We start from the raw sequence: 19963 nt of genomic DNA on the forward strand, positions 1-19963 counted from the left end.
CACTGTGTTGGAAATGTCTCCCGCTATTGCTGTACCTCCTGGACGCCGCCACATAGGAACCTGTCTTTCACACCTTATCGCCCATATGAAGGTCTTCGCCGGTGTTCGCCCTGACGTACGGATCCTGCTTTCGACACAGCTAACAGCCGCCTTCCTGCTCGTTCTCTGTCCCCTCAAGGCCGTCGTTCCCCGTCGCTCCAGCCACACCGCCATCCCTCGCCGCCCAACTTTTCATCGTACCCGACAGAAAACTAGACCGTGCAGCTCCTGGAAGTAGTACGGCATCATCTCCGTCTGAATCAAACCCTCCATTGATGCTTCCTACGAACAAGAATCTGATCGATGTGCACTTGGACGGTATTTATTTGAAAGCACTTGTCGATACTGGAGTTCGTGTGTCCATAATCAGTGTTCATCTTGGTCGCCGCTTAAGGGGGGACATGGGCCTTGGGCAAAACATTTATTGCTACTGCTACTAGAGTAATGAAACTTGCAGGTAATATGTAATTTAATGTGCTGATTTCAAATATGCAACCAGTTTTTCTGTATCTCACGAAGAAAAAATTTTATACAACTTTTTCTGTTTTACACTTCTGGGATGACTGGCAAAAAATATTTTACAATAACCAAGCTAAAAATTATATTTATATATTCCTGAATGCTCAATGAGTGCAAGAAGCATAATTTCGTGTTTCTACATTTATTTTATCCCAAGTTATAAAAGTTCAAAAATTTTTATTGAGACATGAATTCTTTGTCTGTTGTTTGCCCAAAATTTCAAAATGTTTCAAGGTGAAGAAACATTGTATTATAGGCATATTGCACTCTTTGGAAGTCTAGCTATAATAAGACAAAGAAAAACCCATTAAAATTGGATGATTAGAAGGGTAACAACAGCCACCCAGAAAATTGGAGACGGCCAATAAAAGTGTTTTGAGAAAAGTGGGAAAAACTAATAGACATGTGAAAAAAGCCTTTTATTCTCCTGGATGGGCGAAATTACAACAGCCAGTGGCTCAGAAGGCTCCTGGAGAATAATCTGGGTGGGGCTTTCCTCTTTGCCTCCGCTTTGCAGCTGCCTGAAAGGCTGCTGATGACCCCCTCTTCCTTTCTGCATTGATAGTGCGTTGGGAGTCCTTTTCATTAGCCCTTCGGCTACCCTTGGCGGTTTGCTCTACTTGGAGCTCTCGCAATATGCTTGAGCTGGCATTGTGGGTGCCAAGGTTGAACCTCATCACAGCCTCTCCAACTGCTGCCTCGACTGCATATAGTGAGGCATTTTTGTCTTTGGGCGCGAGGCTCCAAATGACAGAATGCAGTGCCTCATTAGCGTTCTGAGTTTGTCCTCTCAGGCACCGCTGCAGCAACTTCTTGTCAGCCAGACGCTCAAAAATGGGCCGCAGTGCACTGCTGACCGCTTCTGGCAAGTTGTACCTGCTTTTTGGTGGTGGTTCGTTTTTTGCCATGGCCGAGTTATATTTACACCATGAGTCAGGACCATCCGGACAGAAGTTATGATTGGGCTTCTCATCTGTCGACGTAATGTGATAGAATGTGGCCCACACTGCGTTGTGCATTTTATCTAAGTCTCCAGCAAAAGACTTGATAGCCCATCCATAATAGCTGGAGATCTTGGTGATCAGGTCTGCGGTCAGCCGTCCTTTACCACTAATGCGCTGCGCATCACCTGACTTGTGCTTTTGCACAAGGGTGCGAAGCGCTGTGCCCATTCGCTTCTGAATGTGGTTGGTGCACTCTTCTTTTACCACAGGAATAAAGCCATAAACTTTGGCTTCATCAATGGCAATGAATGAGCCGCTATCACCATCACAGAGCATGGTTGTATACCTGAGGCCATGCAGAGAGAGTGAACGTTGAAACAGAATCTTTGCTGCCTCAGCTTCCATTTGGCCTGCCTTACAGCTTGTGTTTTTTTGGCATAAGTGCTGTGCCTTCCATGCAGCATAATCTGGGCTATCTGGCTGCGGCCCACACTCACAGCCGAGGCAGAAATTGGAGAGAACCACGTAATCTAGCACATATCCTGTAAATAGCTCAATCACGGTGGCCATACCAATGTGAGAAGAGTGTCCACGTGTGTGCCATGAGCCATCAAAACAAACAGCAATGTTACCCGGATTTCCAAAATTCAGGTCACTGTACAGCTGTTTCACTTCGGCAGCACACTTTGCCAAGTTCTCAGAGCATGCTTTTGCCGTAGCTGGGTTCAGCTTGGTCTTCAAATAATGCTGGTAGGTCTTATTGTGAAGACCTCTGTGAGAAACTCCAATGGCAGAAAAAATGTCATTTAGGGCAGTCTGCCCATTCCCCGTGCTTTGCACCGCCCGTGCAGCGAGAATATTTATTTCGAAGGGATTGCACGTCGCCGAGCCAGCAACTCGCCACGAGCTCCACTGCGATCGCAGTTCACCGCAATTGCTGCACGACACTGTCAGTTTCACGGCGATGCCGTACTCACGCGTGTCCCTCTCAATAGTTAGATCACCACGGCACACACGGCAACTACCAACCTCGAACAGGTTATTTACAACGTCCAGGTCAACAACCGTATACGCCGTGGTTGAACTCGGGGCACTGTCACTCGCGACGCACTTCATTTTCCTTTCCGTCGCCGATACTGACGCTAGCTGGGAAAGTCTCTGCTGCGTTTGTTGCTCGCGCAAAGCACAATCTGCACTTGTTAAAAAAGTCGAGTCCAATCTTGGGCGCTCAGGCCGCGCAGCTCCGGTGTCCTGCACGGCCGCTGCCGCAACCGTCGGGGTGAAGTCCAGGGCGTGCGCGTCAGTCGCCGGCTCGCGTTCCGCCGTTGTCGTGTTATCTGATGCCGGTCCAAGGTGCACAGCGGGCTCCGTCGAAGGCAGCGATGCATTTCTTCGCTTCGCAACACGCTTCCGTCGCGATTTGCCGAACTTGTGCACGGTGCGAAATTTCCGATAACCGTTAGGCATGGCGCACGACGACAGACGACAATGGTCTCTTTCAAAATGGCGGCAGTTCGTTTTCGCTGCAAGCAACCGAAAACAACCACGGACCAATGAGGAGGCGCACTTTTGTCACGTGGCGGCTGTGGGCCAATGAGATAGCTAGGTTTCGTTTTCTTTTTTGTTTGATTATTCAGTTACAGCGTATCACTGAAAACTCGCGTTTGGCGGAAAAAAAAAGGGCGAAGGATGCAGTTTCAAAGGAGGCCAAGATGGCTGCGCTCCGTGGCACGGTTGCAAATCGGCGGCGGCGCGAAACTGATCGTTTTATGGCGTTTACCGCGAGCGAAACTAGAAAGTTCGCGTAGTAAATATGATCGTCCGGGAAAACTATACTGTTTACAGGCCTAGAGTTTTGCGAGAACGTGCAGGAAGATGTCCTGAATGCAACAACAACAAAATTGAAAAATCGTTTTTTTCGCTATTTTTTCGCTTTCAAGACCCGTGTCCCCCCTTAAGAAAAGTACTCGCGCCTCCTGCTACAGAAGCTGTACGTGTCGCCGATGGCAAAATCGTTCCTATCAATGGAATGTGTACGGCTCCCATAAGCATCGCTGACCGCTACGTTCCTGTCATATTCACGGCGCTCAATAACTGTCCTCATAACCTCATCTCAGGGATGGGCTTCCTGTCGACCCATTCTGCTCTGATAGACTGTATCGCTGGTACTCTTTGCTTAGACCTTTTTCTTCAGCCGGATATACAACCTGAACTTCAACGTGGCCTCTGTGCCACAGATATCTTCCACTTACCGCCTCAAGCCTTCACATTCGCTGAATTTGCCATGACCTCACCCGTGTTGGATGGGGACTACAATGTCACGCCGATTCCTGATGTCCTACTGGCCCTTGACGTCACCCTCCCTCACTGCATCGTAACTATAGCCATAAACCAGATACATCTACTCGTCGTCGATTTCGGCTTCATGAAGCAAGTTCTCCCTGAAGGCATCTTAATCGCCACGTTGTGGCCCTTAGCCGATGACCACGTTACTACTTTCGCAGCCCACGTTCGCACCACCAATCTTCCTAGTCGCCCACCCGATGCCACCCGCCTCGACATGTCAGGATGTCCCATGATGGAGTGTATGGTAATATTGTGTAAGGATGTTCTAGTGTGTTGATCACGATTTATGTTATAATAATCTGGCTGACGATATTGTCGTTCTAAATTTGTTAAACAAATGTGTGTATTGTTTGGTTTGTTCCAACTGCGTCTGCCGTGTCCGTTCACTCCAAGAGCCTGGCGTGGCGCTGGCTCGCCAAGTCGAGACCCCACAATGTGTATCCTGTGTTCCGTATTGATGACGCTCTCGATTGTCTTCATGGCACACGATACTGTTCATCCATCGACCTCCGCTCTGGTTATTGGCAGATTGCGATGGACGAGAAAGACCAAGAAAAGACTGCCTTTGTCACTCCCGATGGCCTTTACTAATTCAAGGTTATGCCCTTCGGTCTGTGAAACACCCCAGCCACATTTGAACGTATGATGGACTCTCTGCTACACGGGTTCAAATGGTCAACATGCTTGTGTTACGTAGATGACGTCCTCGCATTTTCACCTTCATTTGAGACCCATCTTGAGCATCTGTCGACCATTCTCGACGTCTTGTCTTCCGCAATGCTGGCCTCCAGTTGAACTCCTCGAAGTGTCACCTCGGCCGCCGACAGTTTACAGTGTTGGGCCACCTTATCGATGCTTCTGGTGTGCGGCTGGACCCTGAGAAAATTCCTGCCGTCACGAGTTTGCCAGTACCCAGACCCGCCAAAGATGTCCGGAGCTTTGAGGGGCTCTGTTCCTACTTCAGGCGGTTCGTGAAAGACTTTGCAGCAATCGCCCAACCACTTACCGATCTTCTCAAAAAAGGCGTCCCATTTTTATGGGGGTCCACTCAAGCCCCGGCTTCTCTCGCCTCATCACACTTTTGATGACGTCCCCTATCCTGGCCCACTTTGACCCATCTGCCCAAACTGAGGTCCGAACAAATGCCAGCGGTCACGGTATCGGAACCGTTCTCGCCCAACGCCAACCGGGACACGATTGCATTATCACATATGCTAGCCGCTTCCTTACACCTGCAGAGTGCAACTATTCGATCATGGAGTGAGAATGCCTTGCTCTTGTCTGGGCGGTCTCAAAGTTCCATTCATATTTATATGGCACTCACTCGTCGTCACCGACCACCACGCGCTCTGCTGGCTTTCATCCTTGAGATCCCACAGGTCAACTTGGTCGCTAGGTTCTGCGACTGCAAGAATACACCTTTACTGTGACATACTTGTCTGGACGTCTGCATCAGGACGCCGATTGCTTTCTCGATATCCAGTTGGCGAATCGGCTGCCGTACCTGACAACGCCTGCGTGTGCTGTTTCCCACCTGACCCACATAGCCGACGAGCAACACCGTGATGCAGCCTTACGGGCTATCATCGAGCGCCTCGACTTCTCTCCATCGAACTGATCTCATCGCTCGTTCGTACTCCGAAATGGTACATTATACCAGCATAACTGTCATCCAGACGGTCCATCTCTGCTGCTTGCTATACCCAGACACCTCCGCTCGGCTGTACTCCATGAGCTTCACGACGTTCCTACTGCCGGTCATCACGGCGTGTCCCGCACATAAGACCAGATTCGCCGTCGTTTCTATTGACCAGGTCTCGCACGCTTCATGGGAAAATACGTTGCGGCATGTGAGGTATGTCAGCGTCGCAAAACACCGTCGACGCTTCTGGCTGGGCGCTTTCAACCACTCGACATTCCTTCTGAACCTTTCTTTCGCGTCGGCTTGGACTTTCTCGGTCCTTTTCGCCTGTCTTCTGTTGGCAATAGGTGGACAGCTGTGGCCACTGACTATGCCACATGCTACGTCATCACACGTGCCCTTCTAACAAGTTGCGCCACAGACGTCGCCAATTTTCTTCTACATGACGTAATCTTGCAACATGGTGCTCCACGCCAGCTGCTCACGGATCGAGGCCGCACATTTTTATCGAGAGTCATAGCGGACATATTACGCTCATGTGCAACCATCCGCAAAGAAATGGCCTCGCGGAGCATCTGAACCGAACCGTAACCGACATGCTTTCAAAGTATGTTTCCTCAGACCACTTTGACTGGGACCTTGCTCTACCATACGTGACATTTGCATACAATTCTTCGCGCCAGGACACAGCTGGTTACTCCCCATTTTCCCTGTTGTTCGGCCGCGAACCCACATTGCCCCTCGATGCTGTCTTTCCGTTGCCAGCAGCTCCGACCACAGAATATGCCCTGGACACCATCAGTCTGTCCGTCCACGCATGCGAAGCCGCTCGTGCTCGCCTTCTGACCTCCCAAGAAAACCAACGGCTTCGGTATGATCGACACCGCGATGTGCACTTTTCGCCCGGTTCGTTGGTTCTGCTGTGGTCTCCGACCAGGCACGTTGGCCTGTCTGACAAACTGCTCTCACCGTACACAGGGCCATACAGAGTGCTTCGTGCGGTAGCTCCCGTCCCTTATGAAATCACTCCTGCTGCCTCGTCGTCTTCATCCATCCACCCATCGCGTCAGCGACATCGTATACGTGACACGCCTGAAGCAGTATCACTCGCCCAATGACGTTGACGTCTAGATTCGCAGAGACGGCGCCTTTGCCGACGGGGGTTCTGCTACATGTAGGCTGCCGCAATGCAAATTTTCAATGCGCGTGTGTGCCCGACGAAGAGGACGAAGGTCACTTGCTTCTCGAGCTCGGTGCCCGACTGACCATCACTGCAATCGCTCTTGCAAATATATTTCAAAAATATATTTGCGATATATTGACTCGTTACTCGCGTAACAATGTATCCGGGATCGACTACATTTTTTCTTATTGGTTGTAATAGCATATGTACTCTATCACGTATGTTAGTGAGATTCCTAATTACTGCTGTTGGTATTTGTGTATCATGCTGGTCTCACTCCTGCTTGGGTCCAAGTAGGGCCTGTACTAGTTTGTATTTGTAAATAAAAAATCTTTTTTAAAAGAACTTTTTTTAAAATAAGAAATTTTCACGCCTTAATTGTCTTTTCCTTTTGAATATGTTGTGCTGTTTGTACAGCATTTACAATGATGCAAATTTCATGGTAATGTCAGTTTTCGTAGTAAAAGTGGGTTGTCATACCTTCAAACTGTCCCAAATATTGCTAATTTGAGCTTTCTCATGAAGTTTATGGATCGTTAGTCACATGTATGACAAAAAAATTCTGTTCTCAAGAAAAGTCATGTCAATCAATCTCTGAAAATACCCTTGATAAAAGCTTCCGTTGAACGAGTCTATTTTGACAAGTTCCTAGAGCAAGGTAAAATCAGCTACAGTCAAGTCCCTCATTAAAGTTACTTGTGGTCTGAAGAGTGATTTCAGCAGCTTATTTTTGTTCCGTGGTGTTGTGCTGCAGTGGTCGAGTGTGCGAGTTGAATTCACAATCAAACTTGCTGCTCCAATTGAAGTTGCTATCGAGTTCAGCCCTGGCGGCAGAATTTCAACAGGGAAATAGTGTTAAATGCTGTGTACTTCAGTTTAGATGTACATTAATCAACCGGGGTTTCGGAAATTAAATCAAGTCATTGTGCCCCACTACTGTGCACCTTATAATCATTATATATATAGTACTTAGTGCAGCTACTTCTTCTAGAACCCCTGAGTACAATTTTTTTTCGTTCATGATATTAAAACAGTGATTTGCTGCCACTGCTGCTCGTGGGCTGCATCAAAGGCAAATCATCATTAGTCGACTGTGTACGTAACCAGTAAAGTGTGTGTGTGGGTGGGTTTGTGGCGGGCTTTTTAAAAATGTGTTGCTATTTCACTCCTGCCGCCTCTTCATGTTGTGCTGTGTGGGAGTAGTTTCCACTTGTGCGTTGTGTGTAAAAGATGCCTCTCCCTTATGCCATTTGCAGAGAGACGCATTGGCAGCAAACGGTGCTCTACATAAACCCCGTCGATGTCAAGCAAGACTCGGAGATACGGGGAACCGTCACTATCAATCCAAGTGCCGACCACCATAGGCAAGTGGCTTATTAGCTTTTTCTCGAATTTGGTGTCTTCTTTCATCGTACGTTCCTAACAAAAAAAAACAATAAAAAGAAACATTGAGGGCCTAGGTTTCTAGTTCTTGCAACTTACTGTGTGAAGTTTGAGAAAAAACAATGCTTATTGTGCTCTTAAGTAAGCGCACACCTGGCATGCAACTTAATACAGAGTTACTGTATAGAGTATTATCTTGGTAATTTTTACTTGTTTAATTGAGAATACTGGATTATTTGGGGTTTGTGTGCAGTGTTGAACCTTTGCGTGTAAATTTATATGGATAATTCGAGTGGCCAGTCTGCAGCTTCCTGGGTAATTTGTATACTTGGGCCAAGCTACGCAAAAAGAGTTTCCAGCCTCAGAGGCTTGAAGTAAATCAGAATCTGCACTGTTTTTTTAAAGAATGGGTCTCAAAGGCTGTGCTTTTCAAGTTCATGTATCGCATTTTCTTTCCTGGACGATTTCTTTTAGCTTTCACATCGTCTCGAATAATGGAAATCTGAATCAATTGGAACACTTCTCTCGGTCCTCGAAATAATACGATTTTACTGGATGCAGATATGCGCCCTAGCTAGCTGGAGTATTCAGGGGGAAGGGGGTATTATTTTGTGTAAAGGTACGGCTAGTTTTCTTTGACAGTGCGACACGGTAGTATAAATATGTGCCCTATAGTCAATGTCGTATTGCTCCAAGTTATCCTAAATATTCTTTTCTTTTTCTGCTAAGGAGGAGCTCCAAAACGGTTTTTCTCAACCTCTAAAATTGTTCCAAATTATGTTGTATGGGTTCAGTAAACGCCCTTGTGGTCCAAAATTTCTAATCGAAGAATAATTGTGCTTGTACAATGTGAACATGCTGCTTCCAGAACCCTTGCGAATAAGTGCTGTAACAAAGAAGTTACAGGGTTTAGAATGACCCGCTTTGACTGGATTCAGTTTCTTGCTTGTCCCTCCCACATTTTCTCGTAGCGGAGAGGGTAGACATAGCCCTTTGTTGCGGCTACGCCCACTTAGTCAGCTTGACACGACATCAGCGACGCGTCGTCAGTGTGCAGCCCAAGGCTTCCCTCCACTTGCGCATATGGTGTGAGGAAAATGTGTGGTGTGAGGAGCACTCTCCTCCTAGTGGTAAAGTAGCGAGACACCTCTTCATCTCGGAGGCTGTCATTCTAGTAATACCACTTGTCCTCGTGGCCTCGGGATTGTACAGTATGGCAGAGGGCAGCTCAGCTAAATGAAAATGCAGACTGCATGGTCGAAACTGCATCACCATAGGGCCAAGGGGCAATTTTGTAGTGCGAAGTACAAATCAAAAAGCTCAGGGGGCGGAATGTTGCCCTTGGGCAAGATTTAGTTGTGCATTCAAGGAGGATTGGTCAGTTGTGGGAAAAAAGCACGGGAATTATTTTCGAAAGAGAGTATCCGTGGTGCTGTAATATTTGCAAAATATGATCGCTGCGGTCTACCGTATGAATTAGTGAGTTTATTTGGGGGATGTATTAAAAGCTTAGAGCTCGTTACAGTCACTGCTGGTCACTTAAACTCACTGCTGAGGGGAGAACCAGCAAACCTATGCAACCGCGGAGAGCTTTTTCAGGCTGCCCATTGATAGCGGACGGCTGACCTGCTTCTAAATAGACATAACTGGCTATTGATTTAAAATGGTGCTGACACACACTGACGATGGTGTTCACTGTATGCATAAGTTGGCATGCACATGTTCGGTTGCAAGAACATGCAAATTCTTCAAAAAACTGGTACGGGAAGAAACCTTGCTGTACATTGCACCATGTATGAATGCACCCCCCGCTCAGCGTAAAAGGGGACATGTGTATCTGTGCTGTTCCTTGATATATTGGTGAAATGCGCGACTTGAAGTCACATTCATGATTGAAAACTATTATCTTTGTTCATGTCTTCTTTCGTATTTTTCGTGTATACATTCCACTTCCTTTCAGTAAACCTTCCGTTTGCAGTCAGTGCCTGTCCTCATGTTTTGCTTTTGCTTTGTTTTTATATTCATTGTTTTTTGCTTCTTAAACAACGTGTACCAACTATTCCATCTTCCACCGCTTGTTCAGTACATTGTTCTCCATTGGAGAAGGGGGGAGGGGTCATGTTGTCTCTTCCCCCTTCTTTCCCCCGTTGGTAGAGTCTATCAGTAATTAGGTTTCGTAATGCAGACAAAAATGAAAATAAAGTGATAATGTGCTTCTCATAGCAGCCTTTCATTGGTCCCTGACTTTCCTGGGGCAAAGGTTGGGAAGTAAAAAGTTCTTTATATGTAACATTATGAGTCCTTGGCCACTGTCATTGAATTGAAATGGGACTATAACTCTTCACGTTAAAGAATAATATGAAAGGTGTAACAGAGCAAAGGCATAAGGCAAAATTGCAGCCTCCATTTCAATGATAAAGGGGAGAAGGGGGGCGCCACCCCTCACTTCTTGTGCAACTCACTGCAGTGGCCTAGCAGAAAAAGGTGCTCGACTCCTGACCTGAGCCTCAAAGGTCACGAGATCAAATCTTAGAATCAACATCATGTTGTGATGGAAGCGAAATGCTAGAAGCCGCAGTGCCTAGATTTAGGTCACATTTTTTGTTTATTTGTTTATTTAATACCCACAGCGCTATAAGGCATTACAGTGAGGGGAATACAACATGATTACAAGACAGAACACAAGCTCAATTTGCTGCAAGTACAGTACAGCCTATCCAGATAGTAGGAAATACACTGAATACACAACGTAACGGAGATTGACAAAAAACAATCCCATGTGGTTGAAATTTCCTAAGCTTTCCACCATGGCACCTCCCATAACCAGATCATGGTTTTCGAATGTGCAACCCCAACAATTATTACATTACAGTTGAACCCCCTTCTGGTGTTCCTCACTGCTGCGTTATCTCGGCTGTTGCGTTGTTTGCCCCCGGTTCCGGCATAGCTCCCCTAGGATCTAATATATTGAGAACCTAATATATATTGCAACTGCGGGATGGTTTCTATACGATATGTCACGAAGTGTGCTCTGAGCTCGCAGAACGACCGCTAGGGAACAAGCAAGGGAACAAGTAAGCGAGAGTTCAACCATGGTGACTTTTCACGTCACTTAGCCTGGCTTGACAGGAAGATTAGCCGCATGAGTGGTGCAAGTTACAAAAGTAACATACCTTCGGGTTCTGCAAAAAAAAAAAAGCACTGGTTTGAAGATTCATATTGAAAACGTGGCATTTATTTATGATCCAATTGGTTTGCTAATGTTTTAGCACTTGAGAGAGTAAGGCTTCAGAGATTGGCATTCGTTCCCGCCATCAGGTTGGCGGTGACTCATCATCATCATTATTCGTCGGAAAAGTTCGTGTGTTTTGTTCTTTCGTGCCTACAACTGTAGATGACAGGTTTTCAGCTACTAAGTTTCATCAGCCAACTTGATCATGACTGTGTGCACCTATGCATGCACCAGTGACGCTGTTGGTAGCTTGTGGAGCCGGGGTCATTTTCTCCCAACAGTTGTTTTTGGGAGCAGTTTCACTCTCGTCAGGTGTTTGACCAACGACTACGAGCCATGATGATCTGGCACTGTGCCAACAGTGCTACATTATTGCTTAGAGAGGCTGATGCATCCAGTGACAATCTCGCTAAAGTATTTTGCTAAAAGCCACTGCTTGCCATGTGTCGGGCGTGGTGGCACTATATTTATTAAAAAGCTACGGTGCTGCAGCTGTTTGAAAAACTTTTCATGCTGATCGGGCATTATTAAACGATCCAGGTAACACTGTGCGGTCTTTTTCTCTTGTAAGCATTAAAATAAAATTTTGTGCCGCAAAACATTTTCTCGTTTCTTGTTTCTAGACTGTTGTGATTCCCGGCTCTTACGTTTATTTCTCTTGAAATGTGTCCCTCGGAAAACGCATCAATGGGGTTCTACTATATACGAGGTCTGTTAGAAAAGTATCCGACCTTATTATTAACATTATTATTATTTGTGAGCACCTGATGGATTTGAAGCAAATGCGCTTGCATCAGCCGACCTTGAATCTTCGTGCGCATGTGTGAATTTTTTCCCGCCTGTCGATAGCGTCAGTCGCTAGCACACAGCGTTTCAGTGAGGTAGTGTGCATTGCTCTCATCGGTTTTTCATTGCAAGGAAAATGGCACAGCGACTGGAGCAGCGCTACAACATCAAATTTTGCGAGAAACTGGGCGACAGCCAAGCGAAAACCATTGGGAAGATAAAGACGGCTTTTGGTGATGACAACACTATGAACCACACACAGATTAAGGAGTGGCACAACCAGTTTAAAGACGGCCGCTTATTGGTGGAGAGTGAGCTACGCTCTGGTCGGCCATCTACATGCCGAAATGACCAGGTCATTGCCGAAGTAAACGCTGTGGTGATGCGGGACTGTTGTGTGACTATCCGGGAAATTGCGAAAGAGGTGGGCATCAGCACTTTCTCTGGACATTCCATTATGACCGAAGATTTTGTCATGAGTAGAGTTGCGGCGAAATTCGGGCTGAAACTGCTCACAGTGGAGCGAAAGCAATTTTATGTTGAGGTCTGCTGGATTTCACAAGCAGTGACCCTAACTTCATGAACACCATTATCACTGGTGATGAGTCTTGGGTGTACGGGTACGACCCGGTGACTTGGAAACCAAATCCCAGTCCTCACAGTCGAAGCATTCCACGTCACCAAGACCAAAGGAGGCCCGCCAAGTGCGCAGCAAAGTCAAAGTGATGCTGAGTGCTTTGACTGCCGCGGGGTGGTACGCCACGATTACGCACCACAGTGTCAAACAATCACCTAAGAGGTACCACAGGGATGTCCTTTGTCACCTACGTGATACTGTGCGGCGCAAGAGACGTGAGTTGCGATCAACAGGAAACTGGCGCATCCATCACAATACTCCTGCACATTCCTCATGCTTTGTTCAGAATTCTTTTGGCGAAAAGTCAGACTCCTGTAGTTCAGCAGGTTCCTTAGTCTCCTGATACGGCCCCCTGCGACTTGTGGCTGTTTCCCAAACTCAAGAGGACATTGAAAAGAGAGCGATTTCAAACAAGGGAGGACATTATGACTGCAACGACAGCCGAGCTAAACAATATTCCGAAAGAGGCCTTTTCAGAATGTTTGCAACAATGACAGCACCGCAGGGAGAAGTGTGTGGAGTTCCGAGGGGACTACATTGAGGGGGGTTAGGTTTCCAACGCTCCAATTATGCCAGTTTTTTTTTTCTTCTGCCAAAGGTCGGATGCTTTTTAACAGACCTCGTATATCCCCTGTGCACACGCCTGTGACCATGTGTGTACATACTCGCATTATTTGGGAAATCACATGTGGCTCCTGCCATGCTTCTTTTACGGTTGATGCAGCACAAATTGTTTGTTTGTTTTGTGCACAGAATGTTGGATGTGGAGCTGGCCTTCACCGTGGACGGCAGACAGGCACGAAAGCAGCTGTACCGAATGAGCGAGTGTGGTCCATGAGTGGCGGAAGCTTTTTAATCTGCTCTGGCTTTTTATTTATTGCCAGTGATGTTTCACCATGTGTATTTATTTGACATGGCATGTACAAAGGTATACAAAAATCCCTTCAAGTCGAAGTAATAAACACATCATACATTTAACATTTCATCAAATACCCAACGGTTGCATTTTTTTGTGTTTGCCTATTGCGCAGCAGTGGAAAACAAAGAAGAGGGTAAAAAGAGGTGTAGCTTAAACCTTAGCATGTTTATCCCTTTTTAATTTATTGATACATAATACAAAATGTGTGATGTTGCTTGAGTGGTATTCTCTTCAGTCAGTTTGGAAGGAAGTTTCAGGCATAGCAATTTAGCAAGGTGGGTGCTTAGGTAGTGAAGTGTCAATGAAAAAAAAAAAAGCAAATTATAATCTTGGTTGGTGGCATTTTATATCAGTTAAGTTATATCTGTTTTTGACACAACTTAACATGCACCATCATGCACAATGTTGGTGCAGAAGTTAAGGCCTGCTCAGTGCAAGATAGAATGGAAAGTGATGGGCTTAAAATGAAAGAACAGCAGAGTTTACCATATAACGTGCGAGAATAACCTATAATGTAAGTAATATGAAAAAGAAATGGTGCTTTGAAGGCTACGTAATGTTTAAGACAGGTCAGTTCAGGTACTGGAACAAGCATTGTAGCAGAGAATGAAAAGCACTGCTGAGGACTGCAGTTGTTTTGAGTAATGAAATTGAAAAGACGCAAGCATAAGGTGGAATCTGTTCACTCAAGATAAAGTAAATTGCTGATCACTTCGAGAGGCTGATATTATGCTGCAAATACCACATGAACTGAAGATTGAGATTCATTAGACATGCAAAGTTGATGCAGCAGTAGGTAAATATGTTGACCAGACAAACAATTTGGTTGCATTCTAGTTTTTGGCGAGTGCCTTGGCTCAGCATAACCGGCAGCGGACCAGCCAGATTGATTATTCCGGTGTGATTGTGCTCACCATTCATTTCAGCAGAGCGAGCTGCTGACAGGCCATCGAAATTGAAGATATTTTTTGCTGGCTCGGGGGATGTGTTCAGGCTTCATTTCGATTTTAATTTTTTTGTGTGGCATGTATCGACGAGTACATTTTTGTTATGAATGTTTAGTGTAATAATGGCATACTTGTGTTAGGTATGAGTGTTGTTTCACGATGAGTTTCAGCATGATTAAGGCTAGTCTGTGACAGCTAGATCGCAAGACTGTGCTCATGGTAGGTATTCATCGAGCTCCTTCCTCCAGGCGGCATCAGCATGTCCTCTGCTATAATAAGTATATCAAAGCTAGATTGTAAAACTGTGCTCATAGAAGGTAATCATCGAGCTCCTTCCTCCAGGCGACATCAGCAAGTCCTCTGCTATAATAAGTACATCACAGCTAGATTTCAAGACTGTGTTCATTGAAGGTAATCATCGAGCTCCTTCTTCCAGGCAGCATCAGCAAGTCCTCTGCTATAATTGTGGTTTTTTAGCAGCCTGGCTCATGACAGTCTAATGTTAGGCAGCGCTGCTCCTTACTATGCTATTTTCTTAGAAAAAAATATCAATACAGCACGTGCTGCCGAGAACATTCATTCTAGTCCAACAATCATGTCCACGCACGTGACCACGAGTATGGGCACTGATGTGCCAGGGCTCCTAGCAGATGACATCACGTAAATATTATGGGTCTGACTGTATTATGGCTGTACAAATGTTGTGTTAGTAGTAATTCAATTGGGCCCTATGTCTTCTCTTTTAGTGTATGGTAAGTTTAATTTTGTTATAGAGCTTTAGTTTTTATGACAGAGGTGGGACTGCATAAGTGCCTCAGAGAATGTGCATTGTGCTCTCCTTATTCCATGGAGCAAAATGTACTCCTTCCAGCAAAAGCTTATGGAAGTTATGGCTCTGCAGAGAATAAATAGGCAACTCATCAAGCAAAATCATGATATCTTGCCTTTTCACTCTTGTTTTCATAGTCATGGACTACCCACACCCAAGTGAATTTGTTTGCCTTAGGACATTGTGTTCAGTAACATTTTTTTTTGTTACTGTGCGTGCATTTGCATTTGAGCGTCTCATCAAATTTTTATCTACATTTGGAAGCTAGATCTAACAGAATCAATGCAACAAGTGTCACACCTCCATGCAATGCAATTTTAACAAAGGGGGCCTAGTTGCTGTGGCACTGCTGAGCCAAGTTGAGGGTTGAATTCTCAACCCCAGTGGCCATGTTTTGATTGGGACAACACATGAAAATGGTCATGCACTGCGCATGTAGTCAAAAACTAATTCTATAGCAGACTGTGAGGTATGCCTATGTTAGATACAACTCTTCTTTAAATGTTTGACTGTTAAATAAAACGGAGTAAAAGTGTGACGCACTATACATAATGGAAATTTACGCCCTGCATTCGTTTGAGCTCTCTGTTTCTTTCCCAATTGTGTTTGGATTTGATTTTCTCATCATACGAGCAAAGGGGCATTGAGATATATATGAACCATGCTGTGTTTTGATAGCATTGTGCCAAATATTAGGTAAAAACATGTTTTTGCTACTGCTGCTATTGCAATTTACTGATGACATTGCTACCTTCTGTGTTTGACATGCTGTGAGAACCGGTCATTTGCCGAAGCCTTTTCTGTACTTTACTTCATAATGCAGGGCTTGGATATTCAGTAGTAAAGCGTTGTTGCAAAAAAAAAACAGTTTCTTGATTTATGTTGTTTGTTTTTATTAAATGATAACAACCCTGAATCACGGGAATCATAGATTTGCCTAGTCTTCGTAATTGCGATCCTCGAATTGAACTTGTGGCTTCGTTTATTGCAGTGTTTCGGTTTTGTTTAGAATAAAAGAACAAACCGTTTTGAACTTCGTGACCCTATTTAAACTGGTGAGCCTAAAAGATGAAGGTGGTGAAGCATAACTGGTGAACTATTGCAGCGTTATTTCTTGACAAAACAGCTTCGACCCATGTGAAGCCACATGGGATGTAAAGTACGAATATTAGGTAAATCCATGCACTGATCATAATTTTACATGCTCATTGAAGTGCCTTGCATTGAAGTTCCCATAGCCACTAGCACCAGAGTTTCCTTTAGTGTATAAATGGGAAACTATGACGCTCAGGACATTAGCGTAGTTGTTGGCTTAATAATTATGTTCCAATGAAAATTTGTTCGATCCTTAATTGATTGTCTGCTGGATGGCAACTTGGTGCCGACTTCCTGCAGTAAACCTTCATGGCGCTGTTTGTCAGCCTTTAGAAATCAATTTGGTGAAATGCTTCCGAAGAAATTCTCAGTACTGTATACATACCTTCTGCCAACTCTATAGAGGCAAGCAAGTATTATGATCATGCACAGTCGCAGCCACGTCTCTGTAGAGTGCGCGAGCAGTCGGTTTTTGCTCTGCGAAGCGACTTGAGGCAGTTTCCGGCTCGAACGTGGTCAGCGTGACTACAACACCGTGCATGCTTTTGACGCACCACATCGGACATCAAAATGTGGCTGTGGCTGTACAGTAAAACTGTATGCAAGCTGTTCTCTTTGTTAGGCTGTCATAAACTTAAACCATACCAGCTGTATTGTTTATTTGAAATCTTTTATTCACACCCCATGAAATTCAAATCTTCCAATAAACACTTCAACGACCAAAGAACATGTTACAACTGATGCCGCTGCCCTCGCCCTCCAGGCACCATTCTTGTCTGCACATAATCTGGAACTCAAACCCAATCCTGCCTACACCTTTAAGAAGGTAGCGCAATTTTATCAATCTAGATATAACATTTATCACAAACCTTTTCAGGGCCTCATGAAGGTGGCTTTATATAAAAGCTATCTTGTGCTCGGCAATTTTCTATGTATCATATACCCACAGCGCCTTCATAGGCATTACAGTGGGGGACACAAACTTGCCACCTCTACCTAACCCTTCCTTGGAGGACTGCTCTAAAGCTGCTCATGGTCGACTTTTCGCTGTAGGCCATCTTGACACATAGCAAAGTTCGGTAGTGTGACGAGAGCAAGGCCAGTAGAAAGTGGCACCGGTAGGGATAGAACGCAGGTCACGTGTTGTGTGGCGAGCGAGGCCAACACGCTTCCCAGTTACTGTCGGCGAGGCCAGTGAGCAAAAGGGGGGCGAGCCCCCCCCCCCCTCTCGGAAGTTCGAATGGAGGGCCTGTGTTTTGCCTATGAAAAATGATTTAGCAAGGTCTTCAACAAGTGAGCCCACCCCACGGAGCAAGAAAGACAGGTGGGGAAACTCCGGGTACCATGTCCGGGTAAACGCGAGCGCGCGCCGTGGTCACCCAGAGGAAGTCGGTGAACTGTATATGCTACCTAAAGCAAATACAGTAACTCTGTGGTAAATGTGCGCAAAGCAATCCTTGCGGCAACGCAGGAAACTATTTTCTGCTCATGGCTAGACCTAGATAAACATGGCCTCCGAGACGGCGAGCAAGGGGCGTCGCGCGCCCGAGTAAAACCCGGGTGTCGTCTGCTACATCTGCCACTCGCAGATTCCACTTTGTTACTAGATGCAGCTATGAGAGCTTTTTGCCAGCGCGGTTTGTCAGAACAAAATGAAGGAAATACAGCATCTTAGTGTCAGCATTTTTTTATTTACATATGGGATCAGATGCTCTCTGAACAAGAAAAGAAGTAAGACGATATATAATCGTAGCTAGGGGCGTGTCTAAAAATCGCTCATTATGTAGCTTGACGATTTATTTAGCACGTTCTTCGATATATCAGCACCGCATAGAACTTTTGCGCGGGAAAAGAAGACGAACATTCCTGAAGCACGTTTTCATCATCATCATCATCAGCCCGTCTACGTCCACTGCAGGACAAAGGCCTCTCCCATGTTCCGCCAGTTAACCCGGTCCTGTGCTTCCGTATCCAGAGATTCCTAGCACCCTCTGCTGCTTTGCAGATCTGACCGCCGCCGTGGTCAGTTGCTCCGCAGCTGGTGGGGACTGAGGGCCGTGAGTTAATTGACGAATGCCTACGGGAGGGGGTGGCCAGATACTGCACCAGGGTGGCCAATCCTTCTCTGGTGAGATCATCGGTGCGTACCGGCTTTAAGCCGGTACGATCAGACAGTAGTGGGAATGCTCCATGCATCTCTTCCTTATTGTTCAGTAGCGTTGGCGGCCACCCACCACGGAGCCCAACGAGGGGACGCTACAAGGTTACAAATGCTGAAACCTGCAGACGCCAGCCGTACAACGCCACTATAACCCAATGCGCCTAGACCAAGGTAGGCTATTTGCACAGGGTTAACCCTAGCCGCCAGGAAGTTTGGAAGTAAACGGAAGAGAGTAGAAGACAGGACAGATAAATAGTAAGAGATAAAGACGAAGATGTAGGGAGAGAGAGATAGGAAAAGGCGACTGCCGATTCCCCTGGGTGGGTCAGCTCAGGGGTGCCGTCTACGTGAAGCCGGGGCCAAAGGGGTGTGTTGCCTCTGCCGGGGGGGCCTTAACGGTCCAATCACCCAGCGTCGGCTCAACCCCCAGGATCCCCTTTTCCTCGGACACGGCAAAGCCACGCACGGCTAGGCGTGGGAGGGAGTCGAAACTCCCCCGTTAGCTCGGGTTCGTGGTGTCGCTACACACCAAACGCCTACTTGCGCAGGCGCCCCTGCACGTTTTAGCAGACGACAACTGATTTAACCAAAAAGCGGAGACTGTCATTTGCTTCGAGCTGTGTATCAATGTTGCAAAAAAAAAAAACCTGTTCGAACTTTCAACACGCCGTCTGTCCAAGAACAGCAGCAAGAATGGGCAAGGCTATGTGCAGAGGAGACCGGCAATGAAAAGCAAGCGTCTACGTCTAGGAAAATTATTTTCGCATCGGAATGGTCAGTAGGTGCGACACTACGCCAAGCTCAAATTTCCAGACATCCCTGACCAGTCAGAGTTCGGGATGAATGAATGGATGGATATGGCTGTACCCTTTAGATCGGGCGGTGGCTAGCGCCATCAAGCCGTAGTCGGGCGATCGGACGGTGGCTAGCGCCACTAAGCCGTACAGTTCATGTGGGCTCCCTGAAGCGGCACCTTACGGAGGTTTTACCGCAGAACACCTAGGTTTTACATAGTCGCGCCCAGGAATGAAGCCAAGAACTGGGCGGAATATCGCAAAAATCACCAACAAAAGCAGCGCGAAACGAACGCAAGTAGAAGATACTCGCCATGAGTAAGAAGTCCTCGGTGAACATTTTACCAACCTTCAAACTTCCAGGTAAGCTACATTGCGAAAAAAGCGTGGTTCTCAGTTTTACGCGTTTGGCTGTAGCTTGGCATAAACTCATGGTTTTTTCGAACTAACTTCGGAAGAGCACACATAAAATTTGTACAGTTTTTTTGGTTTCATTTTTTTTTATGA

The 19963-nt window shown here is 46.1% G+C and overlaps 2 protein-coding genes across 2 annotated transcripts in view; both read left to right on the forward strand.

The window, feature by feature from the left end:
* Positions 1 to 13703, forward strand: part of LOC119174927 (protein arginine N-methyltransferase 6) — a 32824-nt gene extending 19121 nt beyond the window's left edge. Inside the window, exons 12-13 of the mRNA XM_037426061.2 lie at positions 7930 to 8037; positions 13465 to 13703. Coding sequence (XP_037281958.2) covers positions 7930 to 8037; positions 13465 to 13549 — 193 coding nt within the window. The 3' untranslated portion in view covers positions 13550 to 13703. The remainder of the gene's footprint in view (positions 1 to 7929; positions 8038 to 13464) is intronic.
* On the forward strand, positions 12097 to 12796 carry LOC119174928 (protein GVQW3-like). Its single transcript, XM_037426062.2, has one exon. The coding sequence runs from the start codon at positions 12211 to 12213 to the stop codon at positions 12655 to 12657; it is 447 nt and encodes a 148-aa protein (XP_037281959.2). The 5' UTR covers positions 12097 to 12210; the 3' UTR covers positions 12658 to 12796.
* Positions 13704 to 19963: the final 6260 nt, after the last annotated feature.

The sequence above is a fragment of the Rhipicephalus microplus genome, chromosome 5 (assembly GCF_043290135.1).
Source record: "Rhipicephalus microplus isolate Deutch F79 chromosome 5, USDA_Rmic, whole genome shotgun sequence".
NCBI lineage: Eukaryota > Metazoa > Arthropoda > Arachnida > Ixodida > Ixodidae > Rhipicephalus > Rhipicephalus microplus.

Bases quoted from the DNA above. Each gene is read 5' to 3' on its own strand.
- LOC119174928 (XM_037426062.2), top strand. From the start codon at position 12,211: ATGGCACAGCGACTGGAGCAGCGCTACAACATCAAATTTTGCGAGAAA.